General features: G+C 38.8%; 1 protein-coding gene across 9 annotated transcripts in view; it reads right to left on the bottom strand.

Annotated features, from left to right (window-relative positions):
- Nucleotides 1-23,057, bottom strand: part of LOC129522747 (WASH complex subunit 2-like) — a 61,440-nt gene that overhangs the window by 35,410 nt on the left and 2,973 nt on the right. For 3 of the 9 annotated variants that reach the window (XM_055345081.1, XM_055345085.1, XM_055345086.1), the window contains exons 4-17: nt 19,816-19,878; nt 17,300-17,473; nt 14,361-14,454; nt 13,519-13,577; nt 12,906-12,953; nt 10,937-11,047; nt 10,324-10,411; nt 9,732-9,803; nt 8,901-9,019; nt 8,397-8,457; nt 7,122-7,181; nt 6,549-6,746; nt 3,935-4,062; nt 1,981-2,067 (exon numbers count right to left, since the gene is read on the bottom strand). In XM_055345081.1, coding sequence (XP_055201056.1) covers nt 1,981-2,067; nt 3,935-4,062; nt 6,549-6,746; nt 7,122-7,181; nt 8,397-8,457; nt 8,901-9,019; nt 9,732-9,803; nt 10,324-10,411; nt 10,937-11,047; nt 12,906-12,953; nt 13,519-13,577; nt 14,361-14,454; nt 17,300-17,473; nt 19,816-19,878 — 1,362 coding nt within the window. Of the gene's footprint in view, nt 1-1,980; nt 2,068-3,934; nt 4,063-6,548; nt 6,747-7,121; nt 7,182-8,396; nt 8,458-8,900; nt 9,020-9,731; nt 9,804-10,323; nt 10,412-10,936; nt 11,048-12,905; nt 12,954-13,518; nt 13,578-14,360; nt 14,455-17,299; nt 17,474-18,063; nt 18,137-19,815; nt 19,879-23,057 lie in introns of those variants that run through there. The other 6 variants (XM_055345082.1, XM_055345088.1, XM_055345089.1 and 3 more) reach the window with 4 other exon arrangements.

Genomic DNA, 23,057 nt, shown 5'->3' with positions numbered 1-23,057 from the left:
AGATAGCCTCTGCACAGCTCTCTGGGGAATCTCACTTCGAAGCCCTGTGCCACCATATTAAGAACCCTCCTTCCCTGCAGGTGCTGGGAGACCACATAAAGATGGAGGGGTGCCCCTAGAGCCCCAGTTGTTTCAGTCTTTCCCATCCAGCCACGTTCAGACTGGAACGATACAAGAGACCCTAACTGACAAATCCCTGGCTGAACCCAGTCCATTTATAGAACCATAAAAGAAATAAGAAATCCTACTGGTGTTTGAAGTTACTGAGTTTGAGAGGGATTTATTTCATAGTAATAAGGAACTGAAACACCTTTTAAGTCATTAAAATTGTTCACATTTGGTTTTTGCATGTAGTCGACAACTATTATTGGCTTATCAAGTGCCACGCACTAGCCTAAGCGTGAAAGATATGAGAAGGAAATAAAACATCCTGTCCTCATGGAACTTACACTAGTTGGGATTGAGATAATGAACAAGTACACATGATATGCCACATGGCAACATACACGGTAGAGAAAACAGCAAAAGAGAAGGCAAGGAGTGCAGTGTGGTGTGTGCTAGCGGGTTCGCAATCATGCAAAGGATCATCAGGGGAGGCGTCAAAAAAACTGTAAAAAGTAAGGAAGCAAGGTATCCAGATTCTGGGAAGAGAACTCCTAGAAGGCTGGAGTCCGTGCAGGTGTGCTTGATGATAAGGAAGCTGGGAGCATGAGATGAGACCAGAGTGCGAGGCCCCACCATGCTGTGCTCATATTGTCAGGAGTTTGGCTTAACTGGAGTTTGGCTAATTCCTATCTTCTGTACACTAGCCGTCAATGAAATATAAGCCTCACAGGTTTTATTTACATCAGGAGCAATCACTCCACTTCCAAAGAGTTATATGTCCATCCTGGCTGTTAGTGCAAAGTAACCACAAAAGCTTAATCCAGAGTTCACAATTTCTTGAAGTTACAAGTAAATCTCTGCCATGTTCATATATTTTTCTGTGAAGGGGATTTATAATTGCCCATTATTCTCAGACAGGTCTCTGATCCCCTAAAGGCCCAGACTGAAATAAGTTCTAAAAGGACCTAGGCCTGTGAGAGATAAAGCAAGGATAGTTCTGAGACAGGTGCTGTGGAAAGCACAATGGAAAGAGGTTTCCAGACAGGAGCCTTCAAGGACTGAGGCTGTCTGCAAGCACTGCCAGCCCACAAACTGTTACTGGTCACAAGACAAATGGCTATGCCAGAATACATATCACTCTGGTACTAAGCCTACTATCCAATGAGACTACTGAAAAAGGAAACTGTGTTGATTTCTGTTCTGGTATAAGTACCTCACTGCATTGTGGATCAACAAAGAGCCTTAAATTTGAGCATCCTGAAGAGGGTATTTTCTTCCCAAGAGATCCACCAGATTAAAAACCAACAGTGAGAAATATTACTACGCATACTGCTTTCTAAACACCAGGTGTTCCCAACACATTAATTTCAAAGAAAGAAATATTTAATAAAAGGTCTTCTACCTCTATTAATAAAACCTTGATTTAGAAATACTTTCTGGGGCAGCCCCGGTGGCTCAGTGGCTTGGCGCCACCTTTGGCCCACGGTGCGATCCTGGAGATCCCGGATTGAGGCCCACGTCAGGCTCCCTGCATGAAGCCTGCTTCTCCCTCTGCCTGTGTCTCTGCCTCGATCTCTCTCTCTGTGTCTCTCATGAATAAATAAATAAAATATTTTTTTTAAAAAAAGAAATACTTTCTGTTGGGATGCCTGGGTGGCTCAGTGGTTGAGTGTCTGCCTTTGGCTTGGGTCGTGATCCCAGGGTCCGGGGATCAACTTCCAGCGGGGAGCCCGCTTCTCCCTCTGCCTACGTCTCTGCCTCTCTCTGTCTCTCTCATGAATAAAATCTTAAAAAAAAAAAAAAGAAAGAAAGAAAGGAATACTTTCTGTCATATCCAAAGACTAACTCCCAGAACTAATAAAGAGAATTCCTTACCTCAGAGTCATCTTCGTCTGAAAATAAACCTTTTTGAGTCTTTGTTTCTGGCAAGAGCTTGGAATTTTTGCTGGAAGGAAGGGTAACCTTTGTTGGAAAAAAATTAAAAAAAAAACTGAGAATTTAACAAATAAGATAACTATAAATGAGGGGGTTTATAAAATTTTTTAATTTTACTTGAATTCAATTAATTAACATATAATGTATTGTTGGTTTCAGAGCTAGAGATCAGTGATTTATCAGTATTACATAACACCTAGTGCTCATTCAAACATTCATTTAGAAAATACACGGAGTCTCTGCTAGGATAAGCCACTAAGCCATGTGCCAGGGAAATAAAGATGCTGTGGACCTTAAACATGTAAAGAGAATTAATGCAAAAGAAGAATCATGGGGATCCCTGGGTGGCGCAGCGGTTTGGCGCCTGCCTTTGGCCCAGGGCGCGATCCTGGAGACCCGGGATCGAATCCCACATCGGGCTCCCAGTGCATGGAGCCTGCTTCTCCCTCTGCCTGTGTCTCTGCCTCTCTCTCTCTCTCTGTGACTATCCTAAGTAAATAAAAATTAAAAAAAAAAAAAGTAAAAAAAAGAATTCTATTAAAAGAAGAATCATGAGAGGGGCGCCTAGGCAGCTCAGTCAGTTAAGCATCTGCCTTCTGCTCAGGTCATGATCTCAGAGTCCTGGGATTGAGCCCTGCATTGGGCTCCCTGCTCAGTGGGGAATCTGTTTCTCCCTCTCCTTCTGCCTGCTGCTCCCCCTACTTGTGTGCTCTCTCCCTCTGTCAAATAAATAAAATCTTAAAAAAGAATCATGAGAAAGAATTTTAAAACTGGCATAAGTTAGGAAAAAAGAAACAATTATTTGATAAAGTAAATTTCTCAGGACAAAGCCTGGACACAGGAGATGATAGAATAGAAGCAAGGACTCTCCAGGCAGAGGGAACCTCATGAGAAGAGAAAAACAAGTTCAGCCAGAGGGCACATCTGGTGGATCAGAGTATTCAGTACACAAATGAGATATGCACAGTTGGAGCCAACACAGGAAGACCAACTACCTGTAGGGTCGGCAGTGGGATGGTCAGGGTTTCACAGAAAGTATGTGCTTTAGAAAAGAGGATGGATCAGGGCACCTAGCTGGCTCAGTTGGAAGAGCATGCAACTCTTGATCTCCGGGTCATTTCAAGCCCCACAGTAGGTGTAGAAATTACTTAAATAAATAGGGGCTCCTGGGTGGCTCAATCAGTTAAGCATCCAACTTGATTTTGGCTCGAGTCATGAGCTCAGGGTCCTGGGATCAAGCCCTACATCGGTCTCCATGCCTAGTGGGACTCTGCTTGAGATCCTCTCTCTCCCTCTACCCCATCCCCACATGCAATCATGTGTGTATACACACATTTTATAAAATAAATTAATCTTTAAATAAATAAACTTTTAAAAAGAGAGAAAGAAAGAAGATGGATCAAGCTATGTAGGATACCAAGGAAAGGGACAATAGCCAGAATAGCTTAAAGGCTGATGGGGATGCATCCTGCTGGCCAAATACAGGTTCATTTCAAACAAAAACAATAATGCTAATGGTTTTAAATAGGTAGAACTGAGAATCCTATAGTGATAACTTAAAAAGCAGAAAAGAAAGAGAAGAGAAAGCTCTTCTGTTCTGATTAGAAGAATGTGAGCTAACAGAATAAATGAGAGAATTGGGAAAACATTCTTTGTACCCCTTAACACAATAACTGGTTCAGGAACAGGTCATCAATGGAGGTAAAAACCACTAAGCAAGGCAAAATTCAACAATTGCTCAATCTAGGTGGTAGGTATTTGGGTGTTTACTGTATTCTTCTTTCACTTTGCTGTACGCTTGAAAGGAATCATCACTGGCTTCCAGATGAATTAACAAGACGCCCCAAATCAATACATTAACAAGGCTTAACTATGTTGTTTCCTTCCTGCTCACCTTTTTCTCTGCCTTTGCTTTATTTTCATCTGTTTGATTCACTGTGGCTTCTGGCAAAGCTGCTGCTTTTTCTTTGAACAGATCTCCTTCCTCATCATCAAAGATATTGGCAGTGGATTTGACTTTGTCTTTAGAAAAGATACCACAGGACAAAATTATACTAAAGTCAAAACTCCCACCACTAAATTCATAGATTAAAAATTCTTCCCCCCTGAGGAATAAATAGAAAAACAATACTATTTTTTGATTAGTTATGAAGCAGTATTAAGTGGACTACATTGATATTTGTCAAAGAACACAAGAGTAGCTCAAATGAAACACAGGACCAGTGGATTAACTACCTGGCTTACACACTCATCCAAGCAGCAGAGTCCTGTGCTTTAGACTAGCTTGGACTGGCATCAAAGGTAAATAGAGACCTAAAGAAAAAAGATTATTTAAGAAGCAACCACCCTAGGAATCTGAGAAGTGAGGGTTGGCTCTTCCTTTTAAAAAGTCAAACTACTGGGGTACCTGGCTGGCTCAGTGAGTAGAACATATGACTCTTGATCTCAGGGTCTTGAGTTCAAGCTCCACGTTAAGTGTAGAGATTACTTAAAACTAAAATATTTTTCAAAAAGTAATAAAGAGGGGCATCTGGGTGGCTAAGCGATTGAGTGTCTGCCTTTGGCTCAGGCTGTGATCCCAGGGTCCTGGGATCGAGTCCCAGATCAGGTTCCCTACAGGGAGCCTGCTTCTCCCTCTGCCTATGTCTCTGCCTCTCTCTCTCTGTGCGATATATATATATACACACACACACACACACACATATATATATATATATGTATATATATGTAAATAAATAAATAAATAAAAATACTGAAATCTCTCCCATAACTCCACCTGCCCACCCAAACAAGACAGCCATTTGGAATAGTTTAATACACATGTATCTAATTACCTCAAAGGATATACTCCCATACTCACTTTGGTGATTCACAAATAAGGCTATGAATGATAATATAATTCTAATAATATTTTTTTATGATTTATGTTTTTCACCCAATGTACCTAGAGAATCTTTCTCAGGTCAACATAGACCTCATTCTTTGTAACACTTCATCAAATTCCACTGAACAAGAGAGCAATAATTGACCCTACTGATGAGTACCAAGGTGGTTTCCAGCCTTTCACTACTACATGCACTGCTGTGCAGAATGAGGTGTGTGTCACGAAATAAGAACACTGACTTGTGAATGACCCAGAAGAGCAGCAGCTGTCAACTCATTTGTGATTCTATACCAGTTCTCAACAATACCCACTAGGTAAGAGGCCTACCAGGCCAAGAGAGGCACCACCACCTTCATTTACTGTCATTTTAGTCAGCCCAGATCTGAGTGTTTTATGCATCCATTTGCACACTTTCTTGTTTTTGTTTTTTTTAAAGATTTTATTCATTCATGAGAGAGAGACAGGCAGAGACACAGGCAGAGGGAGAATCAGGCTCCATACAGGGAGCCCGACATGGGACTCGATCCTGGGACTCCAGGATCACGACCTAGGCCAAAGGCAGCGCGAAACCGCTGAACCACCCACATTTGCACACTTTCTAAAGTAGCCAGGTGATAACTTCCCTCAGGTTTCTGCCTCAATCCTTACTTCCACATCTATCACTGGAAGAGGAGCTAAGTTCACAGAATGTGCTTCTCACTGGATCCTGGTCCATCTACTATTTAGGAGAATGGGTCCTTGTCTCATGTTGCTGGAAACTGTTCACCTAGTAGTCTACCATTCTTTTGTGGAAAAACACCAAGTTTTCCACAGACCAGCAATCTCTGCCCACCACGGAGCCTGTTAGAAATGCAGAATCACAAGCCCCACCTGACAAGAGTCCCAGTAGAGTCCTCTGCATATAAACAAACAACTAATTTAAGAAGAGTAACTTCATGAACATATGCGCTTAAATTTGAGAGGAGAAGAAAGGAGAGTACCCATGTGGCCAAGGGGACAAAAATCCCCACCATATAAAAAAAAAAGTCAAGGTTATGTGGGGCTTGGGCAGCCCCAGTGGCTTAGTGTCGCCATAGGCCCGGGGTGTGATACTGGAGACCTGGGATCAAGTCCCATGTCGGGCTCCTTGCATGGAGCCTGCTTCTCCCTCTGCCTTCTGTCTCTGCCTCTGTGTGTGCGTGTGTGTCTCTCATGAATAAATAAATAAAATCTAAAAAAAAAAAAAAAAGGGTTATGTGGGCTTTCTGGCAGAGAGAAGAGAAGCTGGGAATTGAATAGCTAACATGGCATTCTGCTCATATAATTTACTAAGCTCTGCCAGAAGAAAGTAATTAAAACTTCTTCTGTAACTCCAAAGGTCACAACCAGAAATCTTCAGCAGGTATTAGAGGGGAAGATTTCAGATCTCCATAGGACAAATAATCCTAGTAGTTTCCAAAGCAGGAAAGGTTGGTTCAGAAAACAGACCTCTAAGACACAACAACTACTGAAGTGGAGATAACACTCGACAGGAATGCTGGAGGAGGGATCTGTTACTGGAAGACAGAACCTGACAAAATTTATGTCCTTCACAGGTCAACATTCTCTCCCTGGCTCAATTCCCAGGAAAAGCTGAAATAGGTACCTGTTTTGGAAGGTTTGCTGCAAGATGCCGCAAAAAAGTCATCATCATCATCATCATCATCATCATCAAAGAGGCCAGAGGGTGCTGGAGGGTAAGAGCTTTTCCCTAGAGTGGGCTGCTCAGGTTTCTGGGGCTCCTTGGGCTTCTGGGGCTCCTTCAATGATGGAACAGAGGTGGTGCCAAACACATCAGTGTCCCCTGTGGGTGGACAGACAGGACAATCACAGCTGTGAGCCAGTGTGGATAGGTTTCCTGACTCTACAGAATTTAAAAAAAAAAAAAAAAGGACCACCCACCAAGAACATTTAGTTTCAGTTCATCCACAGAGCACATTAACGGGACCCAATAATCTCCATCCTTCACTGCTACAGAACATCCCACAAGGAAGGAAGGAAGGAAGACAAAGAAGTCCACAGCCATTGATTTCTAAGAGAATATGAGCTAACAGCAGTAAATGAGCTATTCTTGCCCTTTGAAGCTCCTCCTACTCTCCAGCCAGCTTAGATGACAACTGAAAAAATGACAAAACAGTACTTATTTGGTCTTTAAAAAACAAACCCTAAGTCATGATACCTAAAAACAAAGAAACAGCTCCTGCTGGGATTTTCTTTCCAGGTTTGGAGGATGAAGACACTAAAAATGAGAAAGAATAACCACATCAGAAAAAAATGACCTTACTGAAACATGTATAACACAATACATAGCTACTTGGAAATCTTTTAAAACTAATTTTTCCAGGGCGCCTGGGTGGTTCAGTCAGTCAAGCATCCATCTTCAGCTCAGGTCATGATCCCCAGGTCCTGGGAACCAGTCCCACACTAGGCTTCCTGCTCAGCAGGAATCCTGCTCCTCCCTCTCCTTCTTCCTCCTCCCACTGCTTGTGCGTTCTCTCTCTCAAATCAACAAATAAGGTTTTTTTTAAAAAGCAACATATTTTTCCTAAAAGAGCCATTTTAAAACGCCTTAGCTTTAGCTCAGTCTTCTCTACCCATAGCACTTTTTTCTTGGTACTAATATAATCTAAGCTGCAGTTCCGATGGCCGATGACTCTGGGTCTGGTCAAACAACAGTGGGGTTGACTGAAGAGGCCAAGGAAGGGGTAAAGCACAAAAGCAAAACCAGAGGCAGAGCAAGCAGGGCTCTGTAACAGTTCTGGCTCTATGTATTCCAATTGGAGAACAAACAAGTAGTAAAGAAGAGTAAAAAAAAAAGTGAGATTATCAATGACAACAAAAATGAAGAGTCATAGTTAAGGAGGGAAACCAGCATCCACTAATACCAAAAAGCAAGAGAGTGGAGACAGCAGGGCAGCAAGCCAGCCAATATCACTGCAAGCCGAGTTCTGATAACTGATGGCCCACGGACACCACTCACTTCAAATAACTAATCCCCAATTCCCAAGAGCTACCAGACACCTCATGGAATAAAATTTGTTAAGATTTTTTTTTCTTTTTTGTGTGTACTCCATATATGATTCTGATGCACACACACCAGACTATGGAATTACTGACCTCCAATTTAAATGCAGAATTCTACAAGTGTTTCTTTGAATTAAACATGATTAAATTAAAATATTCTCAACACGGCTACAGAGTACTATTCCTGTTCCTATAACCTAAGAAAGCGACAAAGCTGAGATGTAGGTTTACAATGGTACTTTTGCCTTTTCCAAGCCGTGAATGAGTGAAAAATGAGCTGCTCTTAACTAGATCAAGATGAGCTAAACAGCTTCCTGCCTAACAAAAAAGCAAGGTGTGTGGAGACAACGTTAGGGCTTCCATCTCCTACTGAGAAGTAAACAGTTTCGGAAATGTGTTCAGGAACAAGAGGAGTCAGTCTCAAATTTACCTGCAGTAACTGAGGTTCGAGCTTCCCGATCTTGAGGGGCTTCTGTGAAGAGGTCACTCTGCTTGTAATAAAGTACAGGACATGACATTTCAAAAAAGCAGAGGAAAATGTAGCTGCATTTGATAATTTCTAAAAAAAAAGTACCTTATAAGTTTAAAAATACAGATTTACTTTTCTGCCAAAAAGTTAGTTCCAAAGTGAAAACTATGGCAAAACCAGACCCTTAAATAGTTTAGGTCTATTAAATACCAACATGGAAGAAGACAACAGGTAAGGTAAGAAATGACTGCCTGACCAAATTATTCACTGTAAACACTCACATCCTCTCTCCACCTAACAAAGGGCATCAGAATACAGTATTTTCTCATTTTGTGATTCTTACTTCAAAATCTCCCAAAATAGGAGAAAGTAGAAGCAACTTGCAAGTAAGAAGCCATTATTCCCTACTAACTGTGGGCCCATGACACAACTGTAGAGAGTTTCACTAACTACCACAGAACTCACCTCCTCATCCTCATCATCAAAAAGTCCTTTTCCTCCACTGAACAAGCCACCTCGAGAGCCAAATGGGGAGAAATCTTCATCTGTCAGCTTGGGGGGTGCAAATAAGTTGTCCTCTTCATCTAACAAACAGAAAGGGAATGTTTTGTAGGGAGAGTTAAAGAGGAGCTTAAAAATCAAATTTCTAGAGTTAGCCTTTACAACATATCCAAGACTGGCATGGAGAATATCTAACTATATGTAAGGAATTCTTGAGTGCCGACAGTCTGAGGAATTTCAAATAAAATTCATTAAACTGTCCACTGAATCCCTTAAAAGGCTCTCTGGGTTCCCACCATTAACTCTGTGTATGTCTGAAGCAAGGTGGATTTTCTAGGTGATCCCTCTCATCTAGATTTGTTTCTTCTCAATTATCTTTAAGACCTACCCCATCAAGAATTTGGGGGAAGGAAGAACAGACTGAAAAAGATCTGGAAATTGACACAGTCACAAGTAGGAATATAATGGATGTTACTGTTAAATATGAAAGGGTCTGATATATTCTTTATTGAAAATAAATGCTAGAGTCCCTAGTTTGTATACCTCTAGAGAATTCTAGAAAGACAGCTAATGATCACTTATAAAACTTATAATTCAAATCTTTACAGCATTGTGACTGCACACCCAACTCTTCTCCCAGCATCTCAGCATTCCAAAGTATTTTTAAATGCTTTGGAAATAAGAATAGAGACAGACCCCATTTGTCAGCGTTTAAAGTAGAGTTCTGTGAATTACGAAAATCCTACTCCTGAACCAAGAGCACTTAAAATAACAGAATTGAGGGGAAAGGCCTACCATCTGAGGGAGTTCTCCTTTCCTTCTTCTCCTTCAATGTCTTCCAAGGTTTTGCTTCTCCTGGGGACAAGGCTTGAAGAGTATTTTACAATTTTTCACCATACACAGTCTATGCTACACAGTATTTATATACTGACTTTTCATTTTTACCCTTATGACTGTCATCCTTGAGGCTCCTAAGCTAAGAGCAAGACATTCAACTTTGGGTCTCAGCCCTACCTTAGTACTTCACTCAGTACCTCACTCAAACTGAAAGAATTATTCCATCCTATTAAATCAGTAGAATATACTATACAATACATTTGTGTTTAGTCACAATATAGAAGTAAATATTAATCAAGAGATTTCTAATCTGAGGCCTGTGATTCTCTGGGGAATCCTCTGAAACTGCATATAAACTATTATACAGATGTGAATTTTTCTTGGGGGTTCCACAATGTTCAATTAATAAAGAGTCTATAAACAAACAAACAAACAAAAAAAAAAGCCTCTCAATGCCTTAGTGAAATTAACAGGGAAATATGCTCTCAGTGAAGCCCAGCAGAGGGTCCTGCACTTCCCCCCAACCCTGTTAACTCATCTCAATGCTTACTTGTTCGCTCCTCTTCCACCCGGCTTGTAGCTTCCCCTTTGATTCGAGCTGCCAGCTCATCAGCAAATGATGTAGGTCTACTTTTTTTCTATGAGCAGAAAAGATCAAAAGTATCACTTTTTTTTTATGACAAACTGGCACAGTTTACTTTTGATACCCAACAAAATTATGTAACCAAAGGTAAAGGAACTGAACTGATTAAAAATTTAACTAAATGAACTTAAACATATGCACACTATATACAGATCACTTGAGAAACAGGACTCCCTTCATAGGGAGATGTTCCTTATTTGCTTATTTTGTTTAAATACTTCACTTTAATCCTGAAAAATCCAAATAAGAAAACCACCATGAGGCACTGAGTGTGGGAAAAGGAGAGGAATATTAAAGTCTTAAAACTTTGGAACTGAATAGATTTTGAATGCTCTGACTGGAACAAGAGAAAGTGGTATTTGTAAGGCAACTAGTGATGCTCAACCATTACTTTCAAAAGTGTAAATGAACAAATATGATGCAAAATGAGATGGTTACAAATATAAATGACAATCAAAGTAATGAGTTCTTGGTGCCATTTCTAAAACTTTGTCAAGAGAGTCACTGTAGTCTTTCTTACAGGTCTAGTATTTTCTTCAGTGTCCTCAATATCTTCCTCCTCCTTCTCAGAATCAGCAAAAATGTCACAACCATCATCATCCTCTTCTTCATCACTCATTTGTGCAGTAGGCTAAGAATATAAACCTTGAGATTAGAACTAGGAAGTAAGGTCAACAAGCTGAAAAAGTGATACTGCCACTTAGACTTTAGGCAAAATGGAGATAGCTTGTCAAACAGGGAGGATGACGATGGTGATGCAGGGAAAGTCCCAAAGCAATAAATGTGCTAGAACAAATAACATACAAGATTTCTTTCCAGTGCAAATACTATGCACAGAATAGCAGACACTGAATTATGTAAGACGTCCATCACTGGATAAATGATAAATAAGCACAGCCTTATCTTGATAATACTAATAATTAAAAGGAATAAGCTATAACAATTGCAGAGGCTGTCCAAGGCATCAAGTGAAAAAAATGCTGAATGAGAAACCCAGTATGATACCTTGCCTACCCCCACCCAAACACCTACTTCATTTCTAAGGACACAAAGATATTTGAAAAAGCAAAAAAAAGTACTTACACTCCCAGATCACAACACCAATTACCTCTGAAAGAGTGTGGGATAATGAGGGGTGGAGGACTCAAACTAAGCTTTATCTGTGAAATTCTAATTTTTATAAAAGGGGCTACTGGTAGATATCATTTATATAAACTATGCAAGGTACTATGCTAAAAGCACTTTATTAGCTACTTTAATCTTTAGAACCCTGAGGCTCTTTAACAATACAAATAAATGGTTAGGCCAATGCTTTTAATCACTGTATTGTATGATTTAAAAGTCTGAATTTATTAAACTTACTAGTAAGTTCCATAGAAATATATATCCTCTAAAGACTGATTATTAAATTGCCTCTGTGAATACAACTGGGAAAATACAAGGACCAACCACAAAGTACTTAAATCCTTCATTTGGCAGTTGAAAATTTTTGTGAAAAAAAGATTTCCCAATTAGGAAACTGAAATGCAAAATGGGACTATCTCAAAATACCACTGTATATATTATGGTAGCAAAAATCATAATTCCAATGCCAATAAGATTATAAGAATATCATCAGGCATGATCTGTAATGAGACCATAATATCAAGAGCCTTTGCTCTAACTCTACACCATCTCATTCCTAAAGAAATAGCTCACATAAGCAAAGGAGTTTTGTGCATGGAAATATTAAATGCAGCATTATCTCAAAAATAAAATTCTGGAAAAAAACTATTTCACATATAAATTTAGAGACTATGAAAGTATCATTGTATCACTATGCTTAAAATACAGAGTGCCCAAAGTGAATTACTAAAACGATTCAAAATAATTTTTAAAATAATTATTTTAAATTATTATTTAAATAATAATACTGCTATACTAAGACAGTAGAATTAGATTTGTACCTTTTGAGCGAACCTCTCTGTCAGTTAACCCTACTGCTATGTTGTCTCAAATTTTAAAATAGGGGAGGGGGATTTATGTGAAATAGTTCAGCTTGAGTAACAAGGCCTTCATTTAGATGCTCTGTTTCCCAATTTTGTTTTTCACTTCTTTGTTTTCTAAGAAAAATTAAGATAAAATATAAAGCAAAACTGGAAAAACAAACAAAAAACCAAGTCAGTTAACTTAAAAACATGAAATGATTGAAGGAAAATTAGCTATAAAAATGAGTAAATCCTTACTTTCTCATAAGTCATTCTAAAGTAATTTTTTATTTAACTTTTATTTTCTTAATTCCAATATAACTAACATACAGTGTTATACTAGTTTCAGGTATACAATATACTATTTCAACAATTCTATGTTACTTAGTGCAATCCACTTTATCTATTTCACCCATCCCCCAGGCCAGCACCCCTCAAAAGTAATTTTTGCATATATTTAGTATATATGCTATACTTCAATTAAAATTTAAAAGCAAAGTCACTTTAGTACATAAGACTCACCCGGTTTTGATCATTGTCACTATGATTAGCAAAATCTTCATCCGACTCCTTTAGGGAAAAAAAGGGTTTGTTGTTAAAACAGGATTTACTCACAAGCACAAAAATGATTTCAGGTCTAAGTCTCTTGGGGCACATCTATACTCAGACTCTTTGTATTGACTACTGGTTACCTGGAGTGTCAAGATGCAGATAAGGTGGACAGTTGGCAGTATCACCAAAAGTTGTTCATGCTAACATGTAATTTTTGTGGTTAATTTAGACAACTCTAATAATTTGTTCATACCTATATGCACTATCATTGCTAACCTCTGAATTTAAAGTTAAGAGTTGCACATTTAATTATCAAAAGTTGGTTTGTGTGATTTTACCTCTTGAACTCCACTCTCTAAGTAGGACAACTACTACATCAGGCCCAAGAGAGGGGAACATCAGTGTTTGCTACCAGCAATTAGGTGAAGAGCTATACCAAATGCTAAAGGCACAGGACTCAGTTAATGACCATTAGTTACAGAGAGATTTAGGAAAAGTGCTAATTCACAAATATTTACTTAGCCTGTTAAATACACCCTCAGATTCCTGCCCACCACGACCTGGAGATACAAACAGCTCTTACCCCTTCTTCATTCTCTTCACTGTCCGCAATACTGCCACGGTCACTGCCTACTGACCCCTCTGGTTAGAAGAAAGATAAAGCATTATTGCCAACATTCATAATAAAACATCCTTAGTTCCTTCTCAAAATCACAAACCACCATATACCAGCATCACAGAGATTTTGATAAAATTATCTACATACATTAATTAGAACTAAAAGTATCTTCACTATAGTGAGGAATACAAGATTTACATAGCCTTATAGCATCTCCCCACAAGATACTTACTAACTACAAAAAAAGTTAATTACCAAGGGAAAAAACTGGCCTATACTCTTCAAAAATGTTAAAGCTGTGAAAAGCAAAGAAAGCCTGAGAAATTATATCAGACTAAAAGAAGACCAGAGATTTGACAACTAAATGTAGTGAGTAATCCCGAACTGGAGCCTAGACCAGAGGGAAAAAGAACCTATAAAGGACATAACTGGGACAACTGGCAAAATCTGAAATATGACAGAGGATTAGCTAATAGAATTACGTCCAGTATAATTTCCTTACTTTGATAACATATTGTAGCTACATATGAGACTGTCCTTGATCTTAGAAAACACAAACAAATATTTTGGAGTAATAAGGCATGTCTGCTTCTCTCAAACAGATTCAGAAAAAAATATGTGTATACAGGGAGAAAAAAATCAAACAAATGTGATAGAATATTAACAACCAGTAAATCAGAGCGAAGGGTATAGAGGAGTTCTTTCTTTGTACCACTCTGATAACATTAAGGTAAAGTTTGAAATTATTTAAAAATAAAAAGATATAAACATTAAAAGTAACAAAAATATTTGGCACAAAAGAATACCTTCACTAGACAGCTCTCCGAGACCTACATCTTCCTGCTCCATGAATAGCTTTGACCCAATTAAATAAGGTAAAGGACGATCAATGTATAGATCCTGTAAATAATGAAAGATAACAGCCATTAAATATTCAAGCTGAAAAATAGGTTTTCCATTTGACATCTTGTTCCATCTGACTACCCCAAACAAGTTACATAATGAGAGTGGACAATAACAAACACAGCAGGATTCAAAGTACAAAAAAATAATAATAATAAAATCACTGACTTTTTAAAAAGTCAAATCCTATGTAAAAAATAGCAAAGAGGGATCCCTGGGTGGCACAGCGGTTTGGCGCCTGCCTTTGGCCCAGGGTGCGATCCTGGAGACCCGGGATCGAATCCCACATCAGGCTCCCAGTGCATGGAGCCTGCTTCTCCCTCTGCCTATGTCTCTGCCTCTCTCTCTCTCTCTCTCTGTGACTATCATAAATAAATAAAATAAAATAAATATATAAATAAATAAATAAATAAATAGCAAAGAAAAACTAAATCACACAATCTTCCTTCCCAAGTGCCTACATATACTAAAAATGGCAAAGGCATGCACAAAGTTTACCAGAAGTAACCAAATAAGGATCACAACTTCACAGTAACATGTTCAAAAGGAGAGCCAAGGTAAGAAACTGAAGTTATGGCCAGCTTTGATGAGTCCTAGCCCTGCCTTCCTCCCCAAAAAGCAGCACTGGTAAGCAAAAATCAGCCGCTCAAGCAATCTACTTTGAGAATCATCAATAATAGTCCTAAAATTTTGAAAGAAGCACACTGAGGAAATAACTCAAATGGTTTTGTAGGACTCTGGGAGGCAGGTGGGTGTGTCCAGGTTCGGGTGTGAGAACAGGTGGGAACCAACAGGGGATTCCTTCACACTGCATTGGAGCAATGAGAAGGCTGGGCAGGGCACCCAAAGCAAGGGCTAGATGAGAAGAAACAGAGGGCAATGATGGAAGTATCTATAGTCAACATAATGAACCAAAGATACACATCCAAAAGACTGATGAGAACTTGTCTGGGAAAAAAAAAATGACCCAAAGAAGAAAAGAATAATATCCCCCAGCAGCACCCACTGGATAATTTAGAAAAATGAAGTTGGTAAAATAAGACTAAGATTATAAAATAACAAAATGGAGAAAAGGACACCATATATAAGAGAATACCTATTGGACATCCTTCCATCCCAGTCCTCTACTTCTGAGTCCCACTCAACACACATGTATTAAAAATTTAAGTTCAAGAAAGCACTCCACCCCAGGACAACTTCCTATATCCACAGCAAAAGTGGATTTGTCCTTTGCAAGGTAGGACGTTTGGCCATAATCTCTTTTCTGTATTGGAAAGACCCTAGAGGTGCAGGAGAAAATAATTCTGATGCTTAACACAAGAGAGAATTTGAGAAGGTTAATGTAAAGGTTAAAGACACCACAAGGGTGCCTGGGTGGTTCAGCCGGTTAAGCATCTATCTATCTGCTGTCAGCTGAGGTCATGATCCCATGGTCCCAGGCTTGAGCCAGGGCACTGGGCTCCCTGCTCAGCAGGGAGTCTGATTCCTCCTCTCTCTCTGCCCCTCCCTCCCCTACTCATGTTCTTGTTTACTCTGCTTGCTCTCTCTCTCTCAAATAAAAGAAAAAAATCTTAAAAAAGAAAGAAAGAAAGAAAGAAAGAAAGAAAGAAAGAAAGAAAGAAAGAGAAAGAAAGAAAGAAAGAAAGAAAGAAAGAAAGAAAGAAAGAAAGAAAGAAAGAAAAGAAAGAAAAATAAAAAGTTAAAGACCAGAGCAACCCAGATGCCTGGCAGGTTTAGTCAGTAGAATGTGCAACTCTTGATCTCAAGGTTGTGAATTTGAATTCGATGTTGAGTGTGGAGATTTCATAAACTTACTTGTTTAACTTAAAAAAAAAAAAAAGATACATAGCAACCAATTCAGTGCAAACAAAAGAAAGTGTGAATGGGGCTAATCAGGATTTAGAAAGTATTCCCACATCCTCCAGTAGAAAAGAAAGCAGTGTAGGACCTCCAACTAACAAGTGTGGGCCAGGCAATATACTTGCCTGGGATCCACTGCCAATTGCAAATCCCTACGGGGGAAGGCAGGCTAACAAGTGTACCAGTGCAAAAGGAAGAGCCCCAACATGGTACAACACTGGAAGGTCAAACTGGAAGAAGTGTGCAGCAAAACAAATGACCAGAAGAGCTCAGCTCTGTGGCATGTTTCAATTCATAAAGCACTTGCGTGTCACAAGGACTCTCTCTCAAAATCAATACAGCAACCTTTTGTTGCTTACTTCTGCGTAGCTGTGCAGCCCCAAACATCTCCTCTGCAGATCTGAGAGAAAGTAATAGTAAAGCAATAACTACTTCTGAGGCTGATAGTCTAATTCATGAACACTCCTAACAGCCTTACTCATCCCAGCCAAAACCTGAAATCAACCCAAATGTCTTTCAACACTTTTTTTTTTAATTCTTTCAACACTTCTGCAGTCTCCCTTAACATAAACTACAGAACTTCAGGTTCCCAACAATCTCTCTCACACAAGCCTCCTCATACTTCGGAACCCAATTCAAGTCTCATCTGTACCCTCATTGCCCTGGGTAGAAGTCAGTTCTCTCTCAGAGCACTTATGATGGGGACTCATATGAACGTCTCCTCTCTCCCACCAGCTAGTAATGCTGTAATAAGCGCTGTGAGAGTAGGAACCATGCCCTGCACCTTTGTGCTCCCCTACCTACCCTGGTGTGCTGCCTTCTACCAATGTTCAGGTAAAGCAAGTCTTTCCAACAGAGTCAATATGAGATTGTTAAGTGGCATGCTCACTTTCTAAAAGTAAAGCCCATGTCTTACTAATTTTGTGCCCAAGTAAAGTACCCCAAACACAAGTCTAACAATAAATATATGAACTGTCTTTACCTTTGGTTCAAGGATCAGTTCCACTCGTTCATTGGCATCTTCTTCTTCGGAGTCTGAGTTTCCTGCTTTTATATCTAGTTGCTCAAATGCACTGTCCAGTACTTGTAAACCATAGTTCACAGCCTCCTGAACTTTAGGAATCAGATCTACTTCTTTCTGTTCCCGGGTCTTCTCCTACAGAGAAAATGACATTCAGTATGGATGTCCAAAATATTGATACCACCCTAATAAAACAAAAAGAAATCAATTAAAAATGTTAACAAAAGTCAGATTCTGCTGACTGCTCAACAGACTTTGGAGTAAGTTTTGAACTTCAGGTTGGTCATATTCCAGATGTGGATCAAACTACCTAAGGTCCCAGAGTTCCCAGTTCACCATTTACAGAAACAAAAGTACAATTATGGTATAACGGTTCAGCCAGATAACCTATGTAAAAATCCCCTGTCCACAATCACAAGCCCTCAAGCAGCACTTCACTTCCCTGCCACTGGAAGAATGAAGGGCTTAGACTTTCAAGTTCATCATGACTGGATACCACTAAACCTTGGTTAATGGGTCTTTGGACAATTTCAGAAGTTAAGACTTAGAAGAAATACTCCAGCCAGAGATGTCATTTTTCAATTAGTTAAAATACAAAAACAAAAGCCTAGTAATTATGGGTATTTTATACACTTGTTTCAAACCAAGAGAGGGTCAGTTCCATTATGACTTATCCTGTACATCATCTTAGAACAATGCCCCCCAAGTCTGTACTTATCACCAACCTGCTGAAAATACTCCACAGGCCTCCATTTCCTACAACAGCAGCTCTCAATGACAGTCCCCTCACTCATTCAACTGTGTCATCAGTTGTGAGAAATATTGAAAAAAAAAAAAACTTAGTGTCATTTCCCCTCTTCAGAAATATTCTAGAAGCCAATACATAATTATATAAAGAACTAAATCACACAGTGCTATTGTGAGGGTCAAAGGAAAAGCCCTATGAGTGTCTTATACTTTTACCTTAAGTATGGATGTCTTTCTAATGTGGATTTTTTGTTCCGGCTGCATCTTTTTTCCAAGCTGGAATGCTTGGTTCTAGTCAAATAGTTAATATGCACTAGGTGTATGAAAATATGTTTGCGAAATAAATAATAAATACATAGTAGCTTTTGAAAAAAATAGTTGACCTCACACTCATCACTTCAAATTGAACCCTGATGTGGTGTAACCATATACTGCTGGCAAATCTTTTGAGGATCATTAAAAATAACTTTTTTTTTTTTTAGCTAGGAATAGGTAGAACTGGAGCTGGTTTCTAATATCCTATCCTAACAGCTTCATCTAAGCAACAGCTACTGATAAAGTACCAAATTTGCAAGTGATTTATATTTTCTCGGTAAGTTAGAGCTGAGCCAAGGCTACTCCCATTATAAACTTATATTCCAGTGTTTCCCTGAGTGGGAGAAAAAGGGTACAACTTCTGCCAGAAGGTCAGTAAGTCCAAAATGTCTTATCTATGCTTCGTCCCATGATGTGACAACATGGAAGAATGTTTATGCATCTAGAACATGTGAAGCTACAGAAGGGTAAAAAGATAGAAACTACTACCCCTAGATTCCTTAGCCTCGCTTATGAAGCCCTCCAGCACCCACTTCTCATTCTCTTTCCGTTCTTCCTGCCTAGCCACAAGTATCTTCCACTAACATAGTCTATAAGATACCAGGCACATCCCCCAACATTAAACGTCAGGGGCTGGCATTCTCTCCCACTGAAATGGCCTTAAAATCTGGCCCTTCTTTCTTCACTTAACATCTTACCCTTGTAGGTGTTCCCTGCTTACATCACTCAGCTCTTCTCATCTGAACTTCCAGAACAATTAGCAGTTCTGACATGTTATGCTCTACTGGCAAACCAAGACCATAAGCTCCTGAGGGTAAAGTCTTTAAGTCACCAGCTCCCTGCAATCTTCTTAGAGTCAATAAGTGCTGACTGCACATTTCATGTCCTCTGTACTAACATCCTGTGGCCTGCAGGAGGCACTCAAATGTGTGCGGACTGTAATTTCCAACTGGCGGGAATCAAAGCTGTCATGAAAGAATAGAGAAAGTTCAAAGAACTCACACTTACAGCCCAGTCTGTGACCAGCTTTTGCATAACCCTCAAGGTAAGAATGGTTTTTATATTTTTTAAGGGGATAAAGGGAAGAAGGAGAAAGAGCAAAAAGAAGGAAAAAGAGACAGAGATCAATGTAGCCAGCAACCAAACCTAAAACATTTACTATCTGGCCTTTTACAGAAATTCTCCAGTACTCTACTCTGAAGCCAGAATTCAGAAACTTTATATATGTCTTACTATACTACATTTCAGAAACAAACCAAAGAGTTCGATTCTTGGACTATCAGAAGCAGTCTTTCCTATTTCCCCCAGTAACCATCTTCCTGCCCACAAGCCCCCACCAGCCACATTACAAACTTCCACCACCTTCCTTCTCTAAGTCAACACTCAACAGAAGAAGAGTAATTTAATGCAAGTACCTGTTCTGCTTTTTCTGTCTCAGCCTTGAGCACCGGCTCCTCCACCTCTTCATCATATACACGCTACATATGGAAGCAAATTCATTTTTAAATGGTCAAAATATCATTTGGAATACACTGTAATATACAAATTCAACACATAATTTTTTTTTAAATTTATGATAGTCACACACAGAGAGAGAGAGAGACCGAGACAGAGACATAGGCAGAGGGAGAAGCAGACTCCATGTACCTGGGAGCCCGATGTGGGATTCGATCCCGGGTCTCCAGGATCGCACCCTGGGCCAAAGGCAGGCGCTAAACCGCTGCACCACCCAGGGATCCCCAACACAAAATTTTTAAAAAGAGAAGAAATGATTATTCAAACAATGGTTGAGGTCATTGGTCGAGAACAAAAAGCAAAAAGCAGTAGTTAATTCACCAAAACTTAAATTTAAAAAGATAGAAATGACTAGGAAATGTGAAAAAAAAGTTCAATCTCACTGTTGACCAAAGAATCACAAAAACAATTAAAATGCCATTTTCAGACCTTTAGTTTAACCTAATACTTGATGCTGGCATGGCAATGCTACAAGTACTTAAATGTGACACTACTGAGTATGTCAACTGGAAGAACTTACCTACTAGGTAACAAGAGCTTTAACATTGTAAGCAATGGAAATGGTAGAAGTCCTTTTCATTACCAAACAGTTGATAAACTTTTATTATCTCATTTATGTGAAAGCAGGTAAGCCAAGCCCACCAAAGATTTGCCAGAAGGCCAGGCATCTGACTGACCTGTACAGCATAGGCAGGCAGGCATCTCTGTTCCAAAACAGAGTTTTGGCTCCAATAACTCGTTGTGATGCCTTTTACTTTTTAACTATTTAATTATTAAAAAGAAGACATGAAAACATAGCCTGGTAAGACTTATTAGAAATTTGCAGTATTTAAGATTGGGATACTGGCATACAAATAATCAAAATAAAATACAAACGCAAGAAAATGATCCATAATTCCCGTAAACCTAATTTTATTTTCACAAAATCACAAATGTATATATACATACTTTCATACAGAAGTGAGGAAAAGAACTTACAATAAAGCTTACCCATGTGAGAAAAAAAAGTAACATTCCTATCTCACACCACACAAACACTCATACACATTCATGCAAGTATATACTCTCCAGATAAGAATAAAAATGTAGATATACAAAGAGGCCTTTACCCAAAACATTTAGAGTTAAAGTAAAAAATGGGAAGTTGATGGCTTTGAAGCAAATATGGAAAAATACTAGTCTGTTAATGCAGAGTGGTACATATTATTAGCACTTGTTATTATCCGTTCTTTTCTAGACAGTTAAAAGACTTCATTAAAAAGTTTTATATTGAAATATTGTTAAAGGACTTATAAAATAATAAACTAGTACTAAGAAAAATACAGCATGCAAATATATACATGCAGAAAAAGTTAAAGTTAAAAAAAGATTAGAAAGAAATGTGGCAAAGTTTTCATGCCTAGTTAATTTGGGGATGTAGAATTATAATTTTTTGTGGCTTTAATATTTTTACACCTCAATATCGTTTATCTATGTTGATCTCTTCTACAAGTGTTCATTATCTTTACAAGAAAGAAAAAGCTTAAAGGCCAAGGTCTGCATGAGAAATGGACTTAGAATACATATACCAGAATGCTGAAAGGCACTCTCTACTATCTGAAATTTCAGATACTTCCTCTTCTTCCATAATTTTAAAAAATAATTGTTCTGGGGCACCTGCATGGCTCAATTAAGCATCTGCGTTCAGCTCAGGTTGTGATCTCAGAGTACTAGGATCCAGCCCTGTATCAGGCTCCTTGCTCAGTGGGGTGTCTGCTTCTCCCTCTCTCTTTGGTCCTCCCCCCTGCTCATGTTCTCTCTCTCTCAAATAAATAATATCTTAAAGAAAAATTCTATAAAGATCAGAAACTTGGAGGGTAATTTTCAAAGACAGGAACAGAAAAGTAAATAAATCTTAAAATTAAGGCTTTCAGGCATGGCAGCTACCAAGGTCACTTCAGATTTTAAATACTAAGATCATTTAACCTAAAAGGTTGAGCTTCACACTCAAGTCTGAAAAGCACCAACATCCTACTTTTTCTCCTGCTTGACATTAAAAATTACCTCACTCAAATAAAATCTTAACAAAAACAAAAAAACCCACCTCATAAGGTATCAGCAGACTATGCCTGAGAAGTCAAACATGACCTCTATGAAACCATTCAGCAAATACATAAAACCCATATATCTTTTGAGTGATGAGAATTCTGTATCTCAAGTACTCAGCACACAGCAGATAACCAATGCTAACTACCTTCACTCTTACCAAGCTAACCTCACAGCTTCATGTGTTTTTTGATAATTTTAAAATCAGGTAGCCATTCCTAGAATTGTCAAATATCTTTAGTATTTTCCCTCAAAGGATATTTTCTTCACGTGAGGAAACAAGGAAAGAAATGAGGTAGAGAAAAGGGACCAGAGGCTGAAGACCTCTTAACAGATTATACACAGCTCTGATCCCTTTCATTTATGTGTTCTCTTGTTTATTCATGCAAATATTCACTAGGATCCTACAAACCAGGAGTGTGCTGGGCCCAAGGAATACAATATTTAGAAAAAAATGTAGGGCTTGATTTAGTAGTTTGGCACATCAAATCATATTATTAAATATGAAATTACAATCATGAGAAATGCTATGAAAGTCATTTCTGGGGTGCCTGGCTGGCTCAGTCAGAAGTGCATGCAACTCAACCTTGGGGTCATGAGTTCAAGCTCCACTTTGTGGGTAGAGATACTAAAAAAATAAACTTTAGAAAAAAAATAAATCATTTCTAGGTCACTTAATGTTTCAGGACAAAAATTCCTAAATTAACAGATTCATGAAACTTTAAGAATTCTGTTCCCATCTGAGGACACACTGAGGCACAGGCCACTGTTAATTAGTATTTCTCCTCCTTCAGAGTCCCCTCTTGAGCCTTTACTAAAGGTACTGATTTCTCTTGCCCCAGAAAGTTCTGATTGCTCTTTAGTTTCACTAAGTCTATAATACATTTTTCAACTTGGGGATTGTTTCTGAAGTTAATTACTAAAACCAAGAAACCCATACGACTTTGGATACCTTTCCAATAATCTATCATGAAACCAAATGGCACCATCATTCAAGCCAGCATTGTAATATATGAGTACCAAGACTAGGATTTGAAAAAAAAAAAAAAAAAAACTA

Source organism: Nyctereutes procyonoides, unplaced genomic scaffold, assembly GCF_905146905.1.
Source record: "Nyctereutes procyonoides isolate TBG_1078 unplaced genomic scaffold, NYPRO_anot_genome, whole genome shotgun sequence".
Classification (NCBI taxonomy): domain Eukaryota; kingdom Metazoa; phylum Chordata; class Mammalia; order Carnivora; family Canidae; genus Nyctereutes; species Nyctereutes procyonoides.
Note: the sequence above shows the minus strand (reverse complement) of the source record. Positions and strands in the feature narration are given on the sequence as shown.